This window comes from Filicampus tigris, chromosome 16, assembly GCF_054856515.1.
Source record: "Filicampus tigris isolate MCC_2025a chromosome 16, RoL_Ftig_1.0, whole genome shotgun sequence".
Taxonomy (NCBI): domain Eukaryota; kingdom Metazoa; phylum Chordata; class Actinopteri; order Syngnathiformes; family Syngnathidae; genus Filicampus; species Filicampus tigris.
Window position 1 is genome coordinate 1,688,660 of NC_141232.1, and position 22,832 is coordinate 1,711,491.

The 22,832-nt window shown below is 50.3% G+C and overlaps 1 protein-coding gene and 1 long non-coding RNA gene across 4 annotated transcripts; both read left to right on the plus strand.

Moving 5' to 3' along the window:
* The first annotated feature begins 1 nt into the window (after window position 1).
* On the plus strand, window positions 2-14,204 carry axin2 (axin 2 (conductin, axil)). Of its 3 annotated transcripts, none has more exons than XM_086055447.1 (10): window positions 2-813; window positions 2,751-2,873; window positions 5,697-5,799; window positions 7,389-7,529; window positions 7,622-8,127; window positions 8,307-8,480; window positions 8,621-8,860; window positions 8,951-9,097; window positions 9,592-9,759; window positions 12,966-14,204. In XM_086055447.1, exons 1-10 carry the CDS (start codon window positions 2-4, stop codon window positions 13,090-13,092), a joined length of 2,541 nt encoding a protein of 846 aa, XP_085911573.1. In that variant the 3' UTR covers window positions 13,093-14,204. The 3 variants fall into 3 exon arrangements, with proteins under 3 accessions (XP_085911573.1, XP_085911574.1, XP_085911575.1); XM_086055448.1 differs by having other exon boundaries at window positions 8,624-8,860; XM_086055449.1 differs by having other exon boundaries at window positions 7,389-7,505.
* Window positions 14,205-17,290: 3,086 nt separating this feature from the next.
* On the plus strand, window positions 17,291-21,627 carry LOC147133970 (uncharacterized). Its single transcript, XR_015089975.1, has 3 exons — window positions 17,291-17,381; window positions 17,486-17,629; window positions 20,935-21,627. It is a non-coding gene; the product is annotated as an uncharacterized LOC147133970 (long non-coding RNA).
* The last annotated feature ends 1,205 nt before the right edge of the window (window positions 21,628-22,832 follow it).

Here is a 22,832-nt window from a genome sequence, read left to right on the forward strand (position 1 = left end):
CATGAGCTGGCTGCTCGTGGACCACATCGCCAGCAGTTTCCGAGAAGATGCTCCTCGACCCCCGGTGCCCGGGGAGGAGGGCGATGCGCCCTGCTACCCCGGCAAACGCACCATAATGAAACCGGAGCCCAGCAAATCGCTCGCGCTCAGCCCGCCGGGCTCCTCGGCCCGGAGGAACGAGGATGGTCTCGGGGAGCCCGAGGGGAGCGCCTCCCCGGATTCGCCGCTGTCCCGCTGGACCAAGTCTCTGCATTCGCTCCTCGGGGACCAGGACGGCGCCCTCCTGTTTCGGACATTCCTGGAGGCGGAGAAGTGCGCCGACGCCTTGGACTTTTGGTTCGCCTGCAACGGCTTCAGGCAAATGGACCTGAAGGATAGCAAAACGCAGCGAGTGGCCAAGGCCATTTACAAGCGCTACATCGAAAACAACGGCGTGGTGGCCAAGCAGCTCAAGCCGGCCACCAAGACCTTCATCCGGGATAACATCAAGAAGCAGCACATCGACTCGGCCATGTTCGACCAGGCGCAGACGGAGATCCAGACCAACATGGAGGAGAACGCCTACCAGATGTTCCTGTCCTCCGACGTTTTCTTCAAGTTCGTGAGGAGCGGCGGGGAGAACCCCAATCACGTCAACCCCAACGGCCTGAGCGAGCTGCAAGTCATGTGCGGATATCTGCCCACGCTCAACGAAGAAGAAGAGTGGAGTTTTGATTTCAAGAGCAAAGCGGCCGCCGCCAGAGGACTGCTGCTGAAGGCGCAGCGGGCCGCCGTGTCCGTCAGGGGGCTGGAGGTGATGGAGAGGGGCTACAGGTAAGACTTGGGATTTGGATCACAGTGGCAAGTGGCCGCCCTCTTTGTGGGATTGAATAAAAACAATATGAATGAGCACAAAATAAATAGGCTCCCCCAAAAACAATTGACTACTTACGTACGCGATCTATTCGGCTTTCCTCACCAATAATCTTCCATATGCGCTAGTTACGTCGAGATTTTGGGGTAAAATGCGATGCTAGTTTTGCGCCGTTGACGCGTCGGAATTTTGGCCTGCCCGAAAAATTGGCGGAGACTTACAAGTGAAACTTGTCAGCCAATCGGAGAAGGCTGTTCCCTTAGTATAGGATGAAAGCAAACCCTTCGTTTAAACCCTTTGACTCGGCGGATTTGACGGTGTTTTTGGACCAGATTTTCTAAAATTGTATTCTCTCTAATTGATCTCTTTTCCAAATTGTTGCCGCTTTGTACTCGGGTTCAAGTGGCCTTTGCAAGCAGACGTTGCATTTTGACATTGAGGTCTTTTCCATTGCTGCTTTTTGCCCTGTCACCATCCTGAGCAGCAGCCTTTTACTGGCACTCGCGCGGATTTCCGGTCCTTTGAAATTGTTCCGCGGAACTTTGAGGTTGGGGTGGGGGTGCAATCGTCTTCCACTGGAAAAGTTCACAGTCCAGACAGGGCCGGCTTGACTTCCTGATGACCGCAATGCTACGCTCGCTCTGCCGCCACTCTGACCTTGACGCGCTTTGGCAGCAGAGTTGATGATGATGATGATGATGATGATGATGATGATGATGTCATGCACCTTTCTCGTGGCCTTTGTCACGAGTGTGAAAGAGACGTGCGTGCAATCGCGTTTACGGGCTCATAAAGGAGATAATCTGTCGGCGAGTCGCTTTTGCTCGAGCGGCCTACGAACTTTACAACTTGGCGACGAGTCATCCATCTTTGCGGATAATTTCTGAGCTTTTTGGGGGGGGGGTTGACTGGAATCATCCGATGCTTTCTCAGCCCCTCCTCTCGCTCGCTCTCGTTGTCATCATCCAGATTCAAAACATGTGGAAGCCATTTCTCCCTTCTCTCCCCGTCTCTTTGCATCTTCTCATCTGACTCTTTGAAAACATAAAAGACCAAAACAAACCCAAATGGCTGCAGCTACAGTTGAGAATAAGCCCCCCCCCCAACCCACCCAACCCACCCCCACCAGCCGCCAGCCCTCTCTTCTTCTTCGTCTTGTTTGCGTCAACTCTCCTCTGATTCCCTCCGCCTTTCTCCACTTTTATCCTTTTTCTTCCTTTGGAGAAGTCAGGGGTGCGTTTGGAGTGAAAGTGAGGGGAAAGGAGCTGAAAAGGGGAGGGGTGGGGGTGGGGGCTTAGTGCACCTCTTGAAATAAAGCGAGGGAGGAGAAAGGAGAAATGAGAGGGGAAGAATGCAAGGCCAGCTGTGTTAAATACCTGACTCTTTGCGAGCCCCTCTGAAGGTCAAGCTTGGAACTGGGGGCCCAAATACAGTGTTAGTCATGCTAGCCCACCCCTCCTGCTCTCAACGCACACTCAGAGTTGGCCGTGTTTGCCCCCCCCCCCCCCCCCAAACCGGCCACGCCTCCTGGTCTCCTCCCCCTGTACCGTGGCAAGGATGCATGCACAGCGGGATGTCAACGCTGAGGAAAGAGTGAGTGCGAATGAAGGAAGTGGAAAGAGGGAAGCTGTTGGCTTCTCTAGATGGAAGAAATGGGGCATAAAATAAAAAAAAGGGGGGGGGGGGGAGTATCCCCAGTGCAGTTGAATTTGAATTTCAGGTTGCTAAGTGGCCATTTAGAGGCTTTGCTCGCATCACATGTGAAGCAAAACATAAGTAAGACGCAGCATCGGGGTCCCCGCTTGGGGGGCCATCCAGCTGCCGGATTGCGCAATGTTGCTCGATCAGCCATGCGTGGTGTGAGCGCTCAGCAAATGTTTGTGGCTGCCACTTTCAGGTCTTCCAAGGGAGGAGACGTGTGCCACGTGGGCTCCTTCGCGCCAGTCAGCAGCACCAACGACAGCGAAGTGTCCAGCGACGCTTTGACGGACGACAACATGTCCGTGACCGACAGCAGCGTGTAAGTTGAGGAAGGGGGGGGGGGGTAAAAAACGTCTTGGGTGGCATTTTGGAGCGGAAAGGCAAAAAGGTCAAAGCTTTCATGTTTTGTTGTCTCTCAGGTGGAAGCCTAAGACCAAATTTGGTCAGTGTCCTATTTTTCACAATTTGATCCGATTGGTCAATCCCAGATGTGAGTCTGGTGTTGTTGCAAATTATTCTAAAGCGTAGCTTCACCAAATCAATGTTTGAGTCAGAATAAAAAAAAAAAAAAAAAGGTGACTATTTGTTTTATTTCCTGACAAAAATGCTGCCCAACGGTGTGGATTCCTGAATTCCTATTTCCGTGCTTTGGACGCTGCAGTGACTTTTTGGGGACCTTGAAACATTTGAGTCCTTTGCTTTTGTCATGCGTTTTTCTGTTTGACTCTCACATCTGTGGACCGGACCAGCATTGTCTTTTTGGTCACTCCTCAAGCTCTCCTTGAAACAACAATAGGCCTCTTCAAAACAATTGAATAGAACTTTATTGCCACTGTCACAGGAACAATGAAAATCAGTCACTCAAAATCAAATAATAGGATGTGTCATCTGCTGCTTTGGCATTGTTGTCTTCAAGGCCACGAGGGCGTTCAACATTAGAAAATTTTAGTTTTGTTGTCGAAAGTCAATAAAAAGTAACAAGAGTGGCATTTTATCATTCGTAGCCTGTAATGTTTGCTAGTACGACCCTCCGGCCCCTTTCTTACCTTGCAAAACGTGTTGAGGGATGTGCGAGTTAGGTTGGGTGTGAGGCTCCTGCATGATGTCAGAAAACGGGAAAATGAACAAACGCAGCAAATCCCGCCGCGCGGGTCGCGCTCAACAAGCAGTTGCCGAGAATGTTCGTTGCGATTCCGACGACGGTCGCTCAAAGCGCCTGGCGTGCCGACGCTGCTCCCAGCGGCGTCATCGCCGCCGCCGCCGCGTGCCGCACTTGAACTTTGGCCACTTTTGAAGCCGACATGTAAACAACATGATTAGCCGCAATCGAGCGGCGCTAAGATGGAGACGTTTGGACCCCTAATAGACTGCGCGCCTCTTTCTTTAAAGAGTCTCCCCTTCAAAGACACCGTAGCCTGTTTTCTATTTGTCTGTAGTGTGACTCAACCCAATCGTCTCATTTGGTGGCATTCCCGATCAGAATGTCGCTGTAATGGACCCGCAAACGTGTGAACCCCGTGCACAGATATAGAAGTGAATAGAAAAGAAGCAGGGGGGGGGGGGGGGGGACAGCAGGAGAGGACGCAGTTGGGTGGGAAGAGAAAGAGCGGTGGAGGGGGAATTTTTGCTTATATCTTATTTATGGATTTGCTTGGACGCTGGGGAATGCAGCTGCGCGCAGACTTCAAACATTACCTTATCTTACAAACCAGCCTTTTGATGTGCGGAGATCAGAGGCAGCGCTTGCCAAATGAAGATTGGGGAGGGGAGGGGAAGGGAAGGGAAGGGGTGGCGGCGGCGGCGTCGGTGGGGGCCACCGCGCTTACGCGCATGACTGTGGCGTATCAAAGCAAAAGTAGAAAAGTGCTGCTCACTTAGGCTCGGTCACCAGGAAAGGCAGAAAGAGAAACGCGGCCGTTTGGCTCTGTCAAGTGCGCGGCCGTTTGAAGCTCCGGCGAGGACGTTTGAGGCCTAAGCAGGCCGGCTCACGTCCGCTCCTTGAACAAGACGACCGTTGTCAGCGCGCTTGGGTTGGGAAAGCAAAATGGCTGCTTGAGTCCAGGCTGGATCCGGTTCAGCCAAGTCGCGCAGCGTAGTCCAGCGCTTTGCTTTTGTGCCGGTTTTGTTTTGCGCCGAAAAACACAGCGCAATTGCGATGGGTTGGTGCTCAAATTCTCACGGTTGTCATGTTGACTCGGCTCGGAACGCAAAGCGCGCTACCCTTAAGACGCGAGCCCGTTTGGCCTCAGAGTTTGTGTCGCCGATCGGGACGCAAATACTGATAAATTTGAACTTGGGCCGACATTGAAGGCATCTGATCGGAGGGAGCAAAAACGCTAGGTTAACTGCGCTGAGCGGAGAGGAGACACGGCGAGCACTACAAATGACCCTGAAATTGAAGACCCTTTGAGCTATTCTTTTATGAATAGAAAAAAACGTAATCGCGTATCGTCATCAGTCGGTCAGAAATGGATCGGAATCTAGTCGGCTACGGTTGGAGTCGGACCGCAGACAAGTCGACACTGACTCAACGCTGCTTTTGCTGGTTGCGGCAGAGCAAAGCACTCGGAACCAGAATTTCAATTTGCCACGGCCAAGAAATAATAACGTGGAGATTTTGCGAGAATATTTTTAACGTTTCAATGTTTTTTTTTACGGCCCTCTTGAGGGAGGCCATAACTACAAAAATGAGTTTGACACCCCTGACCAAAAGGGCGGCGCTATACGCACCGCAGTCTTGATTGTGACAACAGAAATGGAAGACAAACTGGAGAGAGGACGTCAAGTCGCTCACTTTGCCGCATGACACGCCACCATTTTCCTCTTTGCTGAGTTGAGTGGCGGGTTCACCTGAGTTGCTGCGACGTCGACATGCCGCAGCCGACAAACGGAAACATAAGCCAAGTCGGCGTTCAAATTGACAAGCTGCCTAATTGAATTGAACTCAGTCGGTACCAAAACGGGAACCGCTTTGCAATTCCCGCCCGCGCTATCACTTTTTTTCTCTTTTCTTTTTTTTTTTTTTTTTTTCAAATTAAACCGCAAAGAAACGCATCGGCATCTTTTTGGATGTCTGTTTTGGTCTTTGAATTGATCTGAAAAATGACTAATGATTCTTCCTCTTGTTTGATGGCTTTTTCAGCGATGGCATCCCTCCGTACAAACTGAGCTCCAAGAAGCTGCTTCAGAGGGAGATGCAGCGCAACGTGCGCATGAACAGCCAAGTGTCTCTGCCTGCTTTCCCCGTAAGTCGATTCACACACACGCGCGCAACATCACGTGCGAGTCGTTTGCAACCTGGCGCCGCCGCGTCATTTCCATACCACCCTCTGTTTCGGGTCTCGGCGCTTCTATGAATAGTTGCGCGCGGCAGTCCCAACAACGGCGGCAAAGATGCGAGGAGGAACGTCAAAGGGCCCTCCCGCTACCTTTGGTGTCACCTCCACCCTTCCATCAGGGCTCCTTGAAGTCTGCGGGAGAGCAGGAGGTCTCTAAGCTGTTTATCGCCACGGTGCTCACAACACGCCGGGGTTCTTCTTCCCCAACCAGTCATGCAAATATGGAGAACACAGCTGGAGAGATGAGGGAAGATCTGGTGCCGCCTCATCCCGAGGGCTGTGAAACGAGCCCACCAAAAAAAAAAAAAAAAAAAAAAAACCACAAAGACACTCAGACGCGCACGCCGCCACTTTGATCCGAGGATGAATGGCGCACGCGCGCGGGAAAGTGACAACTTCCAACAGAGCTGGCCCGCTTTTCTCCCCCCCTCCCCTCGGAGGTGAGGGATCTAAGGGAAGAGTTTGAGCGTGTCATGTGAGCTTTCAGTGGGTCAAAGGGGAGTTGCTAGCTTAAGGCGCTTAATGGAAGCTAACTTGAGGTTTTGGGAAGAAGTGTGAAAGCAAAGTATCTTGTGAAAATAAACTCACCGTAACCTCAAGTTTCATCACCGTTTTGACACGCACCAATTTTTTTTGGGGGGGGGGAGTAGATGTGCAGATTGGCTCTGGCAAGTCATCTGGCGCTGGCGCTTTGCTTCATTTTCACTTTTTCCGCCTTGTTGTTGTTTCCCCGTCTGATTTTTGGCGATGGCTGCCGTTCCCTGGGTGCCGCACGCAGCCTCGGGCTCCATCGGAACGCTTCTTTTGCTGACTTTTTTTTTCTCTCGCCTCCCCTTCATCTCGACTACAAAGGGACGGGAGAAAACAACAAAAAAAAAAAAAAAATCAAGAAAGCCTCAGTGCAAAAAATGCAAATAACTTAATATGAGCACACGTGTGTGTGTGCGTGCGTGCGTGCGTGCGTGTGTATTCTGTTGCGTTAGTAGCTCAAAGCTGCCCAGCGTGTGACGGGGCGGGGGGGGATACATTATCTCAACCTTTCTGATCTTCATCCTTTTTTGTGGCACCTTTTATGTGCCTCCTTTGCTCTCTTCACGTTCCTTTTCTCTGGCCTCCTGCGCTCATCTTTGCATCTCGGCCTCTTTTTAATCCCTCATCCTTCCTCCCTGGAGTTCTCTTCTACCCCCTGTCGACGTGTGCCTTTTCATTCCAAAATGTAAAGCGACTGCTTCCCGTCTATCTCCCCCCAACACACACACACGCCGCCATCACCTCGTCCTGCCCCTCACTGCGTTTTTGATTTTTGACGGGGGGCAACTTTGAAGTGAGATGGCTTTTAAGAGCCCCGCTAAGGATGGCCGAGGGAACTGGCCCAGTGTGACCCCGCCCCTTTTGCAAGCACCTTTTTTTTTTTTTTTTTTTTTTTTTTTAGCACGCCGCCGCGCCGCTTTGGATGACGGAGGCCCAGCTAACGGCTTTTGCTTTTCTCTCCGCAGCGCACCCGCTGCCCGCCCAAGGAAGGCGTCCCGGTGGAGCCGGCAAAGTTTGCGGCTCAGCTCATCTCGCGCCTGGAGAGCCTGAAGAGGGAACAGGACACCCTCAGCTCCCTGGAGGTGAGGCTGCAGCAGATTCAGGAGGTTTGTGTGCATCTCACTGGAGTCAAGTACGCCTCGGTTTTTTTCGTTTGTTTTTTTTTAGCCTACTATAGAGAATTTGTTTTGGCCTCCAGGAGGAAGAACGAGAGGACGCGGAGATCGCGGGAAGCGCTCAGCAGGTTCCGCCGCACCCGCCGAGCCTCCTCCCCGGCTCGTCCGAGGAGGACCCGCAGGCCATCCTGGACGAGCACCTGTCGCGTGTCCTGAAGACGCCCGGTTGCCAGTCGCCCACCGTCATCTGGCACTCGCCCCGCTCCAGCTCGCCCGAGCGCCGGCTCTCGCCGCGGGCGGGCTCGGGACTCGAGGCGTCCCTCTCGGGTCCCGAGCAGGCGGCCTTCGCGTTCGCCCTGGGCCGCGGCGGGAGCCTGGTGAGCAGGCAGAGCACCAAGCACATCCACCACCACTACATCCACCATCACGCCAGCCCCAAGACCAAGGAGCAGTTTGAGAGGGAGGCGGCCCTGCGCGTGCGCACGCTGCGCTCGGCCAGCGGCGAGTGTCCGCCCTGCCAGCCGTACCAGCGCAGCCGCAGCCTGGGCCGAGAGATGTGCGGCGCCGTCTCCGCCGACGCCGGCGTGGGGTCAGTTGACAAAAAACGTTTACTTTAAACCACTCACGATTACAATTTGAAAGGGGAAAAAAAAAAAAAAAAAATCATAAAATGTGAATACAACAATTTGGGGGCTGGAACAGATGAATTGCATTTGCATTCATTTGAATGGGAAAAGTGACTTGAACTTGAAACGTCTCTGCCCGCAGGCGTTCCAGCTCCCTGTCCAGGCGCGCGTGTCGCGCAGGCCTTGAGGAGGGCGTGGCCGAGAGGTGCGCCGAGGAGTGCGGCCCCCTGCGGCTGCCCAGCGACGCGGCCGACCCCGCTCACAACGTCTGGCAGTGGATCCTGGAAAGCAAGCGACAAGGCCGGCACAAGTCCAGGTGAGCTCGGTTGGACGCCAACTATTTCCTTGCACGCAACTTGTACCGGTGCTCTCCAGTCTAGCGAAGGCTTCACATTTCCCCGCGGCACTCATTTGTGGTTTTTTTTTTGATTTTTCGGGGCGGAATTTGCCCGGCAGCAGCAGCACCCAAAGCACCAAAAAATCTTTTGGCGGCTCCTCGACCCAGACCCACACGTGGGGCGGCGGCGGCAACTGCGCCCACCTGCGCGGCCACCAGCCGTCGCAGCCGTTCATCCAGGACCCCGCCATGCCCCCCCTGCCCCCGCCCAACACTTTGGCCCAGCTGGAGGAGGCGTGCCGCCGACTGGAGGAGGTTTCCACCACCACCGCCACCACCGCCAAGAGCACCAAGCAAAGGTGCGACTTGCTCTCGAAGCCTTTCGCTGCGCTCGCACCTTGTCACTCTGATGATGATGATGATGATGATGATGATGATGCTCTCTGCAGGCATTCACTGTCCAGTCTCCAGCGGGACAAGAGCCACCTTGTGCCTGTGCAGAGTGGGGGGTCCGCCCCCATGTCTCCTGCCAATCCCAACCCCGCCAGTAGTAGCAGCAGCAACAGCGGCGGCGGCCTCTGTCCCCAATCAGACGAGTATGTTGCATCATCAAGCAAACATGTGCATGCGCTCACTCAGAAGAGAGGGAAGCCGCGCGCGCGCGCGCGCGTCCACACTTGTCCACGTCGAGCTAACGCGTAGTCCGAGCGCACCACCCGAGCCAGACGTGGCTTTCGTTGGCACGGATCATTTTTACTGGCCGTCCTTCAGCGAGCTGCCAGTTGGCCCGGCCGAGCAGAGCTTAGCAAAGAGACGGCTCCTCTGAAGTGGGCCTACAAAGCTTTGGACTGAGCTGAAGGGGAATTGATAACGCTGGAGAAACACACCAATACACCCCTTCCCCACCATCCCCTTTTTTCTTCGTCCACACACACACACACACACGACCGAGAAGCACATGCTGATGGGCACTAGTAGCTCACATAGTCGCAGCCATTTTGGTTTTTCATCAGCCACCTATTTTGTATGACAAAGTTTGTTACTTCCGCAGTCTTCTGACACCTTTGCCCCCTCCCTCGATGTCTTGCAGCCCTGCGGAGTGTCGCAAGAGTTCAACAAGCCACGGGCTGTGCGGCGGCGAGACGGTGGTGACGTACTTCTTTTGTGGGGAGGAGATCCCCTACCGCAGGACCATGAAGAGCCACAGTCTCACCCTCGGCCACTTCAAGGAGCAGCTGCGCAAGCGGGGCAGCTACAGGTGGGAAACCGCCACGCATTTACTCCAAACAATTTCCGAGAGAGCTTTTCAAGCGTGACGCCACATCTGCCGGCGGCAGCACTCGCACTTGGCGCCGTTTATCGTCCTCGGCCGAACGCGACGGCTTTTTGTTTGCTGCCCGTTTCCGGTCAGGTTTCAGCAGTGGCCACTTTGATTTTTACCACCCGGAAGTAGCCTGGAATCGATTCTTTCCAAACATTCTGAAAAGTTGGAATTGTTTTTCCACGCATGTGCAGTGCTTGGTCAGCATTGTTGCTGTCAGCTCATTAGCGGTCTGGCAACGCGCGGAAGTGTTGACATTCCCAAGCCAACAGTTCCAAGCGTGCCCCACCAATTTGGGTAACTTCAACAACCGCTGCAGCGTGGCGTCATTTCAGCGTTTGCACTTTGATGCGTGGCTCCAAATAACAAAAATGAAGGTAGCTTATGCACTTAGCATAACTGTCACTATCCAAAATTTTACAATCAATTGGTGTCAGTAAGTCCAACGATTAATTGGATGATCGGATGAAAGTTGATTTTTGCATGAACGTGTATTACAAAAGCAATTTTCCCGATTGGTGCTTATTAACCCATTCTTATTTGGTATTGTTTAGTGATTAAAAAAAGAAGTTTGCCAGAAGTTGAAGTTTGCTTGCCAACCTTTCTGAAATGGATTCACTTTGTACATTTTGTGAAGTAAAAGCAGAAGTTTGCCAATATCTTGCAGAAAAGTCTGCTTTCGTTAAGGACTGCAGAAATCAAACAATAATTCCTGGCGAGTGGCAGAAGTCGCAGGATTTGGACCGTTTCAAGTTATTGCACGATCGCTACAATGGTTGTGGATTCATTTGATAATCGATCGGTTGTCGACGAATGGTTTAATTTCGACACCTCGATGATGTCTGTACTGATGCGCTCGATGCGGCACCGTTTTGGCAGCTACTCGAAGCAGCAACAGGCAACATTTTTGCCAGTGACTCAAACATGGCTATGGATGACATCATTTAGGAGCTGTTCCAGTTGGGAAGAATTTGTTCGTCTGAGCGCTGAGTGCGGTCATATTTGTTTTTTGCCACATTGACTTGGGTGCAATCTGCGTTGAGGGGAGTTGCGTTATCAGTTGGGTTCAGATTCCGGCCTGCGCGCGCGCACACGCGTGTGTTTTGGGAGGCCAAGTGAGAAGGACAAGAGGGAGGGCGGATGGTGTTGGGGGTTAGCCGGAGAGCTCCAACTGCAGCGATTTGGGTCCCATCTGGTATTGATTTCCATGCTAAGGCACACTTAATACGCGGCTTTGAAGCTCCGGCCGCTTTCATTTCAACCAACAAAGACTCTCACAAATGGCCAGCATGCAAATGCTTCACTGATGCTATCGGGGGCTGGGGGGGGGGGGGGGGGGCAGTCATTCCTCCCCCTCCTGCTTGCCCTCCTCCCCTTTCAGCTGTGATGTGTGCACATTTGTGCTCGCATTGGACGCTCACTATGTTTACACTTTTTTTTTTTTTTTTTTTTTTTTTTTTTTTTTAAATTTTGAAGGCGACACCAGATCCTCTTGCGTTGGCCGCCAAGTGGGATGTGACTTTGTCTGTCTGAAGGCAAAAATGATCACTTTGCAACAAGCCGGCCTCAATGCGAGCAGAAGTATCATGAAAGTGTAAACGAAGCAACACTTGTGATGACGAGCACAAGTTCCACGTGCGTGGTGGACCCCGTCCAACAGCCCCCGAAGCAACTCCTTCCGCTCTTCTTCCTTTGCCTCTGGCTCGCTATCGCTACTTCCTGTGTCATGCCATCCACATTTTTTGTGGGGTGGGGGCAAAAGAGAGAGCAGAGCGGCAGGCAGGCGCTTTAATAGCAGCCAGAGAATGTGTGGACTTGGGTCATTTCTTCAGCATGGCAGCGGTTCAACAAAGAACAGTAATGCTGCGCCCTGCCAGACGATATTGGTGCCAGATGTCAGTGCGAGCAGAGAGAGAGAGAGAGGGAAGGAAAAGAGGAGGGGGGGGGGGCAGATGTAGCCACATAAAACATGTTCCAGTGGAAATTCAGGCTCTGTGTCTGTTTGTTCCCCAGCTGAAAGGAGCTTTTGATGATTTCTCGTGAAAGAGTCGAAAGACATTATTAGCTTTATTCATGATTGTGTCAGGCTGATGCTCGTAATGATCATTCGTCTTGTGCACTCAACACGTCGACGCCTCCTGTACGTTCCCACGTTGCTGCTTTTCATTAATGGCCACCCGCGTGCTCATTGGCCTGCGTTGAGCCCGCCTCCCGGCCGCAAATCCCCCCCCCCCCAAACCACCACCACACCTTGCTCTCCCATGTTTTGCCCAAGACTATACTTTTATAAGAATTGCGTGTTCTCGTTAAAAAACAAAATGCGCACAAACATTCCAGTCGAACCCACACACACACGGTGCAAATCAAGGCATTTTTCCATTACATAGTTAATGGGTGAATTCTTAGTGAGACACCCCCCAACCCCACCAAGTTAGTAACTCACCCCTGCTGCTTTCTCTTCCTCAAAAACGGGGATGGTGCTGGGTTGCATCATTAACGGCCCGGTGAAGTCATGGCACACATGAACCAGCCCTGCCCTCGCCTCCTCTTGGAAAATGTGTTGTCGTCCGATGGAGGACTCCTCCGTGCTCCTCCTCTGCTTTGTAGAAGTCGGCAAAAAGCAGAGGAAGCTTAAAAAACGTGCATGGAGCAGATTTGCTTTGTCTTTTGGAGGCTCAAATAAGAGTGCTAACAAAGCGCCAAAGCGTCAGCGTCAACTCTGACAAAAAAAGATGGAAGAAATTAGGCCTGTTATAAGTTTCACTGAGAGCGTTCGACAATTAGTCCACCTGATGTCGAGTGGCGTCATGTTAAAATGTCATTTGGCGGCCACTCCGAATGTACAAAAGTGAGGCCGGAAATGCAAAACGAAGTCAAATGATGGCCATCACGAGTGAGCTGCGGTAGCTTGTTAGCCCGATGTCTGTGCCCGGTTTGTACATTTATGTGTCATTGTGTCAGGCTAGCTAGCCTTTGCTAACACTGTTAGTAAAGTCAGAATACAGTAAATGTTTGTATGAAAAACAAAGCAATTGAGTTCATACCGCGGTCACTGATTGCGGATCGACGTCATTTTGTGGCGCTGTGCCAAATTGAAGAGCTTCTGAGTCCTAACGTCATCTCCTGCCTTGCGTGTGCCGCAGGTACTATTTCAAGAAGGCCAGCGACGAGTTTGAATGCGGCGCCGTGTTTGAGGAAGTGTCGGACGACGGCTCCTTGCTGCCCACCTACGAGGGCAAAATCCTGGGCAAGGTGGAGAGGATGGACTGAGACCAGCGAAGGACGACCGAGCCAGTTGTCTCGAGTGGGCTCGAAAGCTCTCCGGAATCGTGTCGACAGACTCTGAAGGTGAATGACCACTCGTCAAGCAAGCGGACCGAAATCGGACCGGGCCGGACCGGACCGGACCGCCCCGCCCCCCCCCACCGTGCCGGCGCCCTCCGTGCCACTTGTATTGTAGTGTAAAGATGTCTATTGCTATTTATTGAAGATATTCCAGCCCCACAACCTGACACTTCATGGACATGCTGCTTGGTGATGGGCGGGAAAACGGAAAACTACTCCACTAAAGGGTTTTTTTTTCTGTGAACATCACTTCTATAAGGAAATTCTTCTTTTTTTTTAGGCTGCAAACTTCACAAATACCTCTGGTGTTTCATGGGGGAACAATCCTTGATTTACTACTGCAGTGCTATTTGTGGCCCACCACCCAATAACCCCCCACCCCCACACACACTTTTTTTATTTTATTCTCATTTTCTCCGAAGAGTCACTTTCAACATTGAATTCTCCTCTCTGGGACTCGCCTTGATCCGTCTCGTCGCAGTGCCTTTGTTTGAGTGGCGCAGGCGTTGCACAAAGAGCCTTCGTTTCCTCGAAGAGCCCTCAACAGAACCCCCCATCACCCCACCCCAAAAAAGACGTGTTTACATCCCGAAGAATTTTGACCAACAGAAGCTCTACAACTTTCTCCCCAAATGTGCTTATTGTGTGTGCGCGCGTATGACCGAGTTGATTTGTGTGCAACTCAAGAGCTGCATGATGATGATGATGATGATGATGATGATGATGTCGTGTTTGTATGGAGTACAGCAGCTGTGCCTACATGGATTCTTGCCGTGTTTGACCCCGTTTTAAGGGGTCCCGTTACTCCCTTGATTTTCACAAGGGGCCTAAAAAAATGTTGAACTAAAGATATTTTTATGCATTTTTTTAATCCCTATCTCCTTTCATCATCCTTATGTTTTATAATATTTTACATGGCTTCCTCGGCTCCACTTAAAACTGTAAATTATGCGTTCCATAGAGCTCGGTACTTTAATTATTGTAATTATGAAGAGATGTAGCCTTTATTAAAATGTTCTATTTTTCAAATGAGCAAATGGCTTCCTATGGTTTTCTTGCGGTGGGGCGTCTACGTATGGATGGAACTTGATTTAATTGGAATGTGTGTGTGTGTGTGTGTGTGTGTGTGCGTGCGTGTCGGTTACATCAATGTGCATCCACCCTGCTGCGGCGAGCGCAACTCGCCGGATCCTCGCTGGAGAAATCTCTTGTCAGATTTGCATCCATTATCAGCTCTTAATTTACTCCCTGTTGGAAATTAAAGCGCATTGCATTAATTTGGCCGCCAGAGCCCGGCTATGTTTTTAAGTGCGAGCCAAGCACGCATCTTAAAGTGCGCGATAATGAGACTGTTAGGCAAAACATGCTATTTACACGCTAAACAGTTTGGCCTCCTGTGGCAATCTTTTTTTTCTCTCTCTCTCTCTCTCTCTCTCTCTCTCTCTTTTCCACGCTCAATCGTTGAATTCGGCCAAGACTTCGACATTGGACGTGACGTCATGAGACGAAACAACATGGCGTCGCCCGGTCAACAAACAAGGCGTTACTAGGTTAATACCGACTTCCTGTCTCGGGACTCGGGCACGCCGCATCCATTCGGCAGAAGACGTGTAATTACAGCGGCTTGCAAATATGTAATTTGAATTTCAGAAATAGCCCGCTTAAAACGGCACCGTGATGTAGTCGCTAACAAACACGTAAATAGGGAATTTTTCCCTCTTATTTTTAGCGCCGGATTAAAATGCGCGCCCACTCGCATCCGGGTGCGTACAAATATAGCTAAGCGCCACGTGGGAGTCGCTGACAACAGGAGGAGGATTCGAAAGTGCTAGGGCACAACGCGCTTTTGATATTTATTTATTTTTATAGTCGTGTGGAAAAACTAGGCAAAGCTTTCTAAATTTTACGTTAATGTGGACACAATTTCCTTCCAAGCTATACAGTAGTCTTTAGAATTTAAGATGTCAGGGACAAGATTGTACAGTAGACCTTCACAAAGTTGGAATGGTCTGGTGAGAAGTTTTTCGCACCGTTATTCCAGACCGAAGACACACTCAAAGATCAAGTGCCCTCGGTGTGGAGCTCCATGCACTTTCTCGCCACGTCGAGTGAGGATGATCATGAGAAAAGTGGGTAAGCTGCGACAAAGTCACTTATGTTATGACGAAGTAGGATTTTTCCAAAAAGTCATAATTTTGAAAAATTGCTTTAACCTCTTTCAATCTTTTTGTTGTGCAAGTTGAAGTTTTAACAAAAGTTTCAAAAATAATGAAATACATCAAGGTATGATTATTGTCGTAATTAGTTGATCCATTTCAATATGGCACCAATCTTACACAGACATGCTATTAACAAAACACTCAGCTGAGTCAGTAGTGTAAGGTGGAATTGCAGCGTGTCGAGTTATCTTTGTGGCTGACCAGTTTCTTCGCCATCCATTTTTAACAAAACAGACTTACTCAAATGTACAGCATCTAACCAAATGATTTTCACTGTTTATTGTAAAGAAAAACGAAAAAAAAACTTTCAGTCTTGAGGCAACGTCATGTCGTACGATTCCCGCGAAGTGAGGCACGGATGGAAATTTACGACACTTCTCAGACAATTCAAATGCCCAAGAGCGTTGGTTAATTGACACTTTAATTTGCTTAAACATGTGTATAAATAACAAACAATGTTGGAACTGACCAATAGTGTCAATTCATGAAAAAGTATGACGTTGACCACATTTGGACATACGACAGCGACATTATGACCATTGATAAAGTGTGCGAATGAATTTGGGCAAGGAAATTTGTCAAAATTTTAAAAATTGTGTGTTTCCTAACACAATGTCATTGATTCTCATTACTTTCCTGATTCATATCCAGCTGAAAGACACCAATTCAAGGACTGATTTTGCTCTTAAGTGCGGGTTTTTTTTTCATCACACATCCATAATGCAGCGTCAATATGTAACAGCTGTCAGGTGTCTGGCCTGAGCAGCGCCTCCTCCCTCCTTTTTCAAGTAGCTGCGGCTTTAAGAGCGCAGCTTTCATATGGAAAGGCCATCATGATATTGTTCAAATAGCATTTGGGGGCTGCTTTCATCAGCAAAGGTCAGCGCATACACTTGAAGGCCACCCGTTGGACTCTTCACAAGCGCTCGCTCAGCACCGCTCCTCAGCCAGGAGGACCTTGTCAACGGCTCTTTTGTATCCGCGGCTATTTTAGATGGACTCTGCGTTTTTTTTTTTTTGAAGAGCTGCACACTTGGTTGAACTGCGACACACTTGGGGGGAGGAGAAACAGTCAGGTTTTTAGACTTAGGGGACATTTGAAGGTCTTTAGAGAACACTGCCAAGGAGCATGAAGTAGACGCTAACGTTGACTGAAATGCAGTTGTGATAAATGAGAGCTCCTGACCTCCTTCAAGGCACACACCTCTGAACGGATGAATGACATTTCAGTTCATTTCAAAGGGGAAAAGGGATGTAACTTGGGTTAAGAGCTTGGTCACGTAACAACTGAATCTCTCCAGTCAAGGCTTTCTCCGTCCACGTAGAAGACTCCCGTGCTCTTCCGCTTGTATTTGTGAGCGTGTCTCGTTCCTTCTGATGTGTCGGATGCGGCGTGTTTTGCGCACTTTCCCGCGGCTGCTATTTTGAAGTGCAGTCCGGCAGCATCAAACCGCTTCCTCTCTTTTCCGAAGACTTCCAACAATATTTCGCAGTGTGTCTTTTTATGGCCCTTGCTTTGTCTTGCTGGAACGCAGAAGGGCATTCCCCAAAAGTTCTCACAACTTTGGAAGCGCACAATTGAAGATTTCAACTCCAAAATGTGCCTCTAAAAGTCAGTAAACGGGAGTCAGCATGCAGATCTTCACTAGCACTTTCTGACTTATGTCCTGGCATCAATTCCCACTCGACGCCATTCGCAATCACCAAAGTCCAAGCTTCAGTACACCTTTGGTCATCTTGAGCAATTCGGAATTTCCACACGACAGTGCAGTAGCAGATCATCTGCTCCAGATCTCTGTGTAAAAGTGGCTACTGCACAGAGAGAGTTGGCTTGATTTTTATTTGAAAGGTTTCATTTGGGAGGGAAGCTTTCTTCTGGTGCATGTTTCTGTTGGGACTCATTTAGTGACGGACTGGTGAGCCATATTTAAAGTGGTGGAAGCATTTGGAAAGGTTTGCTCAGTCAGACGTGGACACAGGCCAATTGAGCAGCTGGTAAAAAGTGTTTGGCTCTTTTGTTGAGCAGTTTTTGTTCAATGATTTGTGGTTTGTGTATACTTGTGTATTTATTGGTTGATGCCTTTGTGTGTTGTTTGTAGGGGTGTGCATCGCTCATTTAAAAGATGATTCGATATATGGGGCACGATACGATTCAAGGACGGCTCGATTTCAAAGGCGGAGGATGCGGTTCGATTCAGTGGAATTACGACTCCGTTGGATATGGTGCGGCTCACTTGGAGAAGGTAGGATGCAATGAGTTTCTAGTTGTCATCTTAAAAACATGCGTGAACTTGTCAGTGCTTTATTGTGGCATTTCCTTCAAAGATTTCTCCAATAAAAGCTGATTCAATACATATCTCAATATACAGTATTCCTAAGTGGAACAATTCGATTTGGTTCAGTTCGATGCACTCGAATCTCCAAAATCAAAACCAATTTTTCCATTCAAATCTTATTTTGATACAAGCCAAATTGTTTGTATGATTGATTTGAAGGTCGATAACCTGCTTAAAGTACAAAATTAGCCCAAATTGCATCGAGTTGTCAAGCAAGAGGAAAGTATGGCAACAGCGACTGATTGGTGACCGGTCTCCGGTGTGGTCCTGATGTTCATGGCCCTTGCTAGGCTAGACAGCCCTTTTGTGCAAATATTTTGGGGGGATTTCTGCATTAAAGCAGCTACTGGTTGGCACCCTGTCCGGGGTGCGGTCTTCCTTACGGGATTTGCCTTTCAGGCTGTAGTCAGACTTTCCTCGATTGCCATCGTCCTAAATGGAATCAGTAGTAGAAAACGAATGGACCAACCAAGGTCGGTAGGATTCATCCCTTTTGTGTCATTCGTGCTTCATTTATCCAATTGAAGTAGTCACTAGTTTTTGTAGAAAGGTGAGATTTTGCTGGCTGAATGTTTTGTAAAAACAACCATGAACGGAATGGGTCAGACCACGCCGTGAGACCAATTTTGCACCTTCTGAGGTAGGATCAGAGTCTTGCGTCAAAAGTGCGTGACATGACGGGTGTGAAGTTTTGCACCGGACGCTCGCTTCTCCTGCCCTTTTGTGTTGAAAGCAATGATGTTGTCCCGCATACATTTAATCAATGGGACAAGGAGTAGAAAAGTTCATGGATGCATGGCTGGCTGAAGTCATCAGCCTGTCAAGGCCTTTCATCCTCTAATTCCCATGAGGTTCCACACAAGCAGACCCAAGCCTTGGCAAGTGATCCTTGTGGAGCTTTTGCATTGTTTCCTGCTTTGTTTACATTCTTGCGACGCTGACACGTCCAGTCTTTGGTGCGTTGGTATGACTGTGTGCCATCCTGCCCCCGCATCCCCACACGCTATTGTTCCCCTGCCGTGGCTATCCAGCATCCGCTACCTGCCGTCTCGGATCAAAGGCTCCAGCTGTGAACATCAGTGAGGCAGCAACCTAAACAGGAAGCGCAACCAGGATCACGCACAAGTGGGTTGATTGGACGAATCAAGGCTTTGACGTCAGCGGGCGATTGTCCTTTTTCAAAAATGGGATATAGACCTTTTCATAATGTTTGTGTACAATCGGCGCCGGGGTAGTTCCGACTGGCAGAAATGTGAGGGACGATCGCCGACCTGAATTCAAACCATGACAGAAACTTGTTGTTGTTTGGGGTCACACTGCCATACTTGCCTCAAACATGTAATTTAATTGGATTTATTTAATCAGTCGAGTGTCTGTCTTAATAGTTGTACAGAGAAGATGACAAGAATGCCTTCTTCCCAAATGACATGTTAGGGTTTGTTCGCTACTAGTGCCATCGGAGATCGCTCCGTCTCCTGCCACACGGAAGTATTTGACATCATTGTGACACGGTCCATTGTGTGAAGTCGAACCCTGACGTGATCAATGAAGTAAAAAGCAGTTGCGATTGTGGCCCGACGGAGGCTCCGGCAGAGTCTCGGGAGAACACAGCTCACCGTCAGCCTCCGCTAGTCTCAAAAGCACTTCAAACATTCACGATCCCCAATTGCAGGTCGATCCCCAACCGCCTCATTTACGACGCGGGTCGGCCTCATGAGCCGTTCCGCACAGGCATCATCCCAGACAGCCGTGGGAGACCGCGGTCGAGCGAAAGGGGGGCCTCATCTGGAAGGTGGCCAGGCGCCTCTGCGGTAGCCGAGTGACCGCGTCAGCAGTCACGTGACCCGATGGTGCTGCGCCTTCGGGCTCCGAGACAGACGCCATCCGTCAAAGCAATGAGCAGGCTTCTACTGGGAGAAAGTGGCCTCACTTGGATGACCATTAAAGTAGCGGGAAGTCATGAAAAGATGCCATTAGAGGAGATGAATGGAGCTTGGGAGCTATGTGCTCATTTTGTATTTTCCCCTTAAGGAAGACATTGGATCATGTGCAGTGGAATCCTGTTGCTACCTGACATTGTGCAATTCAGGATTGGGGAGAAGAAAATCTTTGGGTTTCAATTGTTCCAAAAGTGCACACAATGGGCAATCCAAGCCTGCAGCACACCGAGCAATGTGGCCCAAAAACAAATCTGGCACTCTCTCCTTTAGTCTCGTCTGTTTCTTGGCTTTTGGCTTCGAGACAATCACGCCATGTTTTTGCGGTTCGATGAAAAAAAGAATGCAGCACAGTATATTGTACGTGGAGACCCAAAAGCCAACCGGTGCTCAATTGCTTGATGTGCGGCAAAGAGTCGCCAACTCAAATTTTTTTGTGATGGTCCACTTCAGTCGCTCGGTATGCGGCGGGCTTAGCAGTTCTGAGAGTTTGAGTCTGGACTCCGCTCGCCCACACTTAAACATGCCTTTCGGTAGCCACGTACAAGTACTAACATAAGTATAGGTATCGAGACTCGGCCATCCTGACTAATGAAGCTCGAGAAATTGGATAGTTTGGTTAGCTTGGATGCCAGGCTCAAATTTGGTGAAGATTGGGTGAAGGGCGGCGTCCAACACGGACTGGTCCAAAGGCCCCGACGGCTTGCAATCCGATCCGCCAGGTCACAACGCAGCGTCGGCTGCCGCCACGCTGAGCGCGCCAAGGTTTGATGCCGGGGGAATCCACCGAGCGTCCTTCCCTGCAGCTGCAGGAAAAGCTTCATTTTGTTCAAAGCGGGCGCCATTGTCCTCCTCTCGCTGTTTACGTTTGACTCGAGTTTCAGCTCACTCACAGGATAGACTTTGTCGGCGGGATGAGGGCCTGCAGCCACCTTCTCGCCGACTGTCGCCACTGCCCCATCGCCAGCCCACATAACCGAGCCCCCTGCCCCCTGCTCCCCCCCCACGACGCCTTTGTTTTTGCCCGCCAGACATGTCCGCTTGTTGCCCCATGTGGCTTCCTCCTCCGCTATTGTTTCCACGGCTCCTTGTGGCTCGACGTGTGAGTCGGCAGCCAGGGTGGTTGCAGGCGATGGGAGTCTGGACTTGGGGGATGACGGGGAAGGAAAGGGGGCGGCGGGGGGATGATGGCAGGGGTGCTTTCGAGTGCATGTGAAGTTTTATGGCTAACCACATGTGTCTTTGGATCTTGCTTGCTTCCACGTTCTTTCCCAGGGTGAGGGGTTGCTCTCTTCCGCAGCGGCCCGTGAAGACAACCAGAACTGCTGCAACATGTGCTTCTTGTTTGGGCATGCAGAGATGATGGCTTGTCTTCGCACTGACCTGCATCTCCAATCCAAACATCCCACTGATTATTAAACAACGCCGATGCTCTCGTGCTCCCCCCGCCAAGTGAAACCCAACGCGATGGAGCCCAGCGTGGATCTCAGCAGGTCCGGCGCACCATCCTCATTATCGCAAAAAGTCGCGAGGAGAAAACTTTTGACATGACGATGTTAATTTGCGGATGTATTCCTGGCAGCAAAATGCCGTTTTTGTTTTGTTTTATAACATCTACATCGACGTCCCGGGTCGGGTTTCTCCGCAGCCCCTCCATTGGCTGGGAGTGAGTGGGAGGATATTAGCATGATGCCTGTGGGCTCCTTGCATTCACCACTGTGGAAGCTGGAGAACACGAAACCTGCCTTGACTCCATGGAAAAAAAAACAAAAAACACACCGCACAACTCCTTATAGCCTTTTTTGGGGGGGAAGAGCTCATTTATATGCATGTGCACTCCAAGAGGAATCATGCCAAAAAAAAAAAAAACATATATGCATTATGCCGAGGATGCTTTTTTGCATCTTTGCTTCTGTACACTTACCATCCAAATCATTAGGCACACCGAGAGCTGCAGCACGAATTCTGTTTACAAAGATATGATAAGCATACTATACATTATACTGTACGTACGTATATAGATACGGATGGACATTATATTGGACATCAGTGGACTGTGTAGCATCGACTGAATTGTGTACTTCTTTCCTTTGCTGGAAGGTGGAGCTCGACAGCGACGGGGCAATACACAAAGTGCCCAGCAAGTTTTTTTCAAAGCAAGGGAGTGCAAGGTCTTAGAAAAGTAGAAGCGAGGGAGGCTGTGATCCAGATGAAAAGGGGGGAAAAAAGTTGGATGCGTAAAGGGGGGTGGGGGTGGGCGTGGGGGGATGTGTTGCTTCTGCTCGTCCCCGGCCGGCAGACCGGGCGGTCAGAGTCGCAGTAAACAAACCCACGTTTGATGTGTGAAACACTGAGTGGAGTAAACAGAAACATTAGCCCGGGTCAGCAACATGTGAGGATGCAAGGGAGAAGTGTGTGTGTGTGTGTGTGTCGGGCTTGGGGGTGCTTGGGGGGGGGGGGGGTGAGTGGGGGCTTCACACACCAAAACATGTTAGTCGCTCCAACCCCAAAAGCAAAGAGAGCAGGATTCTTGCCATGGACTTTGCCGACCGCAGCTCAACATTCAAGCTGTCAGTAAGGCGCGCTTAGCATGCTTGATGCGTTTTGCAAATACATCGCATGCGCTCCGTCGGCCGTCTGCTGACGGGAACGTCCCGCCATCTTGTCTCCAAACGCATTATTCATACGACGACACGCTAACCACTTTGTTCTTTGACTTGGCTTGTGCTGATGATGGCTGACGGGAAAGAGTTCGCGAATATGACCAGCGTTCCACCAGAGGTCGTTTTGGGGTGGCACCTAACGCTGGGCATTTAAATAGGCCAAGAACAAGATTGGCTTTCTCGTGCAGTGACGCTCGAAAGAGAGGGACGAGCGACACGATCAATTCAAAAGTGACATTTCCGTAATTGCGCCGAACTCAAGTGTAATCACAGGGTTGAGATGTGGTCGCCGCAGTGCAAAAACCTCCCGGCCGCTTGCTGGTCATCTACTGCTGCCGTTCTCACGGAATGGCCGACTTTTTCTTTCTTTCCTCGCGACAACGGTCAGCGAGTCGTTTTCACATTCCGTTCGGCAGACATCAACCCGATTGGAACCGGCGCACAACGCTGTGATCATTGTTCTGCATTAGGATGCCCAAAGTCGGCGGTTTAAACGGCCTCCTTATGTCG

What these genes read in the sequence shown, in the direction of transcription:
- axin2 (XM_086055447.1), top strand. Translation starts at nt 2, where the DNA reads ATGAGCTGGCTGCTCGTGGACCACATCGCCAGCAGTTTCCGAGAAGAT. An exon ending in GCCAAGAGCACCAAGCAAAG is followed by an intron (nt 8,861 to 8,950) that starts GTGCGACTTGCT and finishes TGCTCTCTGCAG; the next exon opens with GCATTCACTGTCCAGTCTCC. An exon ending in CTCTGTCCCCAATCAGACGA is followed by an intron (nt 9,098 to 9,591) that starts GTATGTTGCATC and finishes GATGTCTTGCAG; the next exon opens with CCCTGCGGAGTGTCGCAAGA.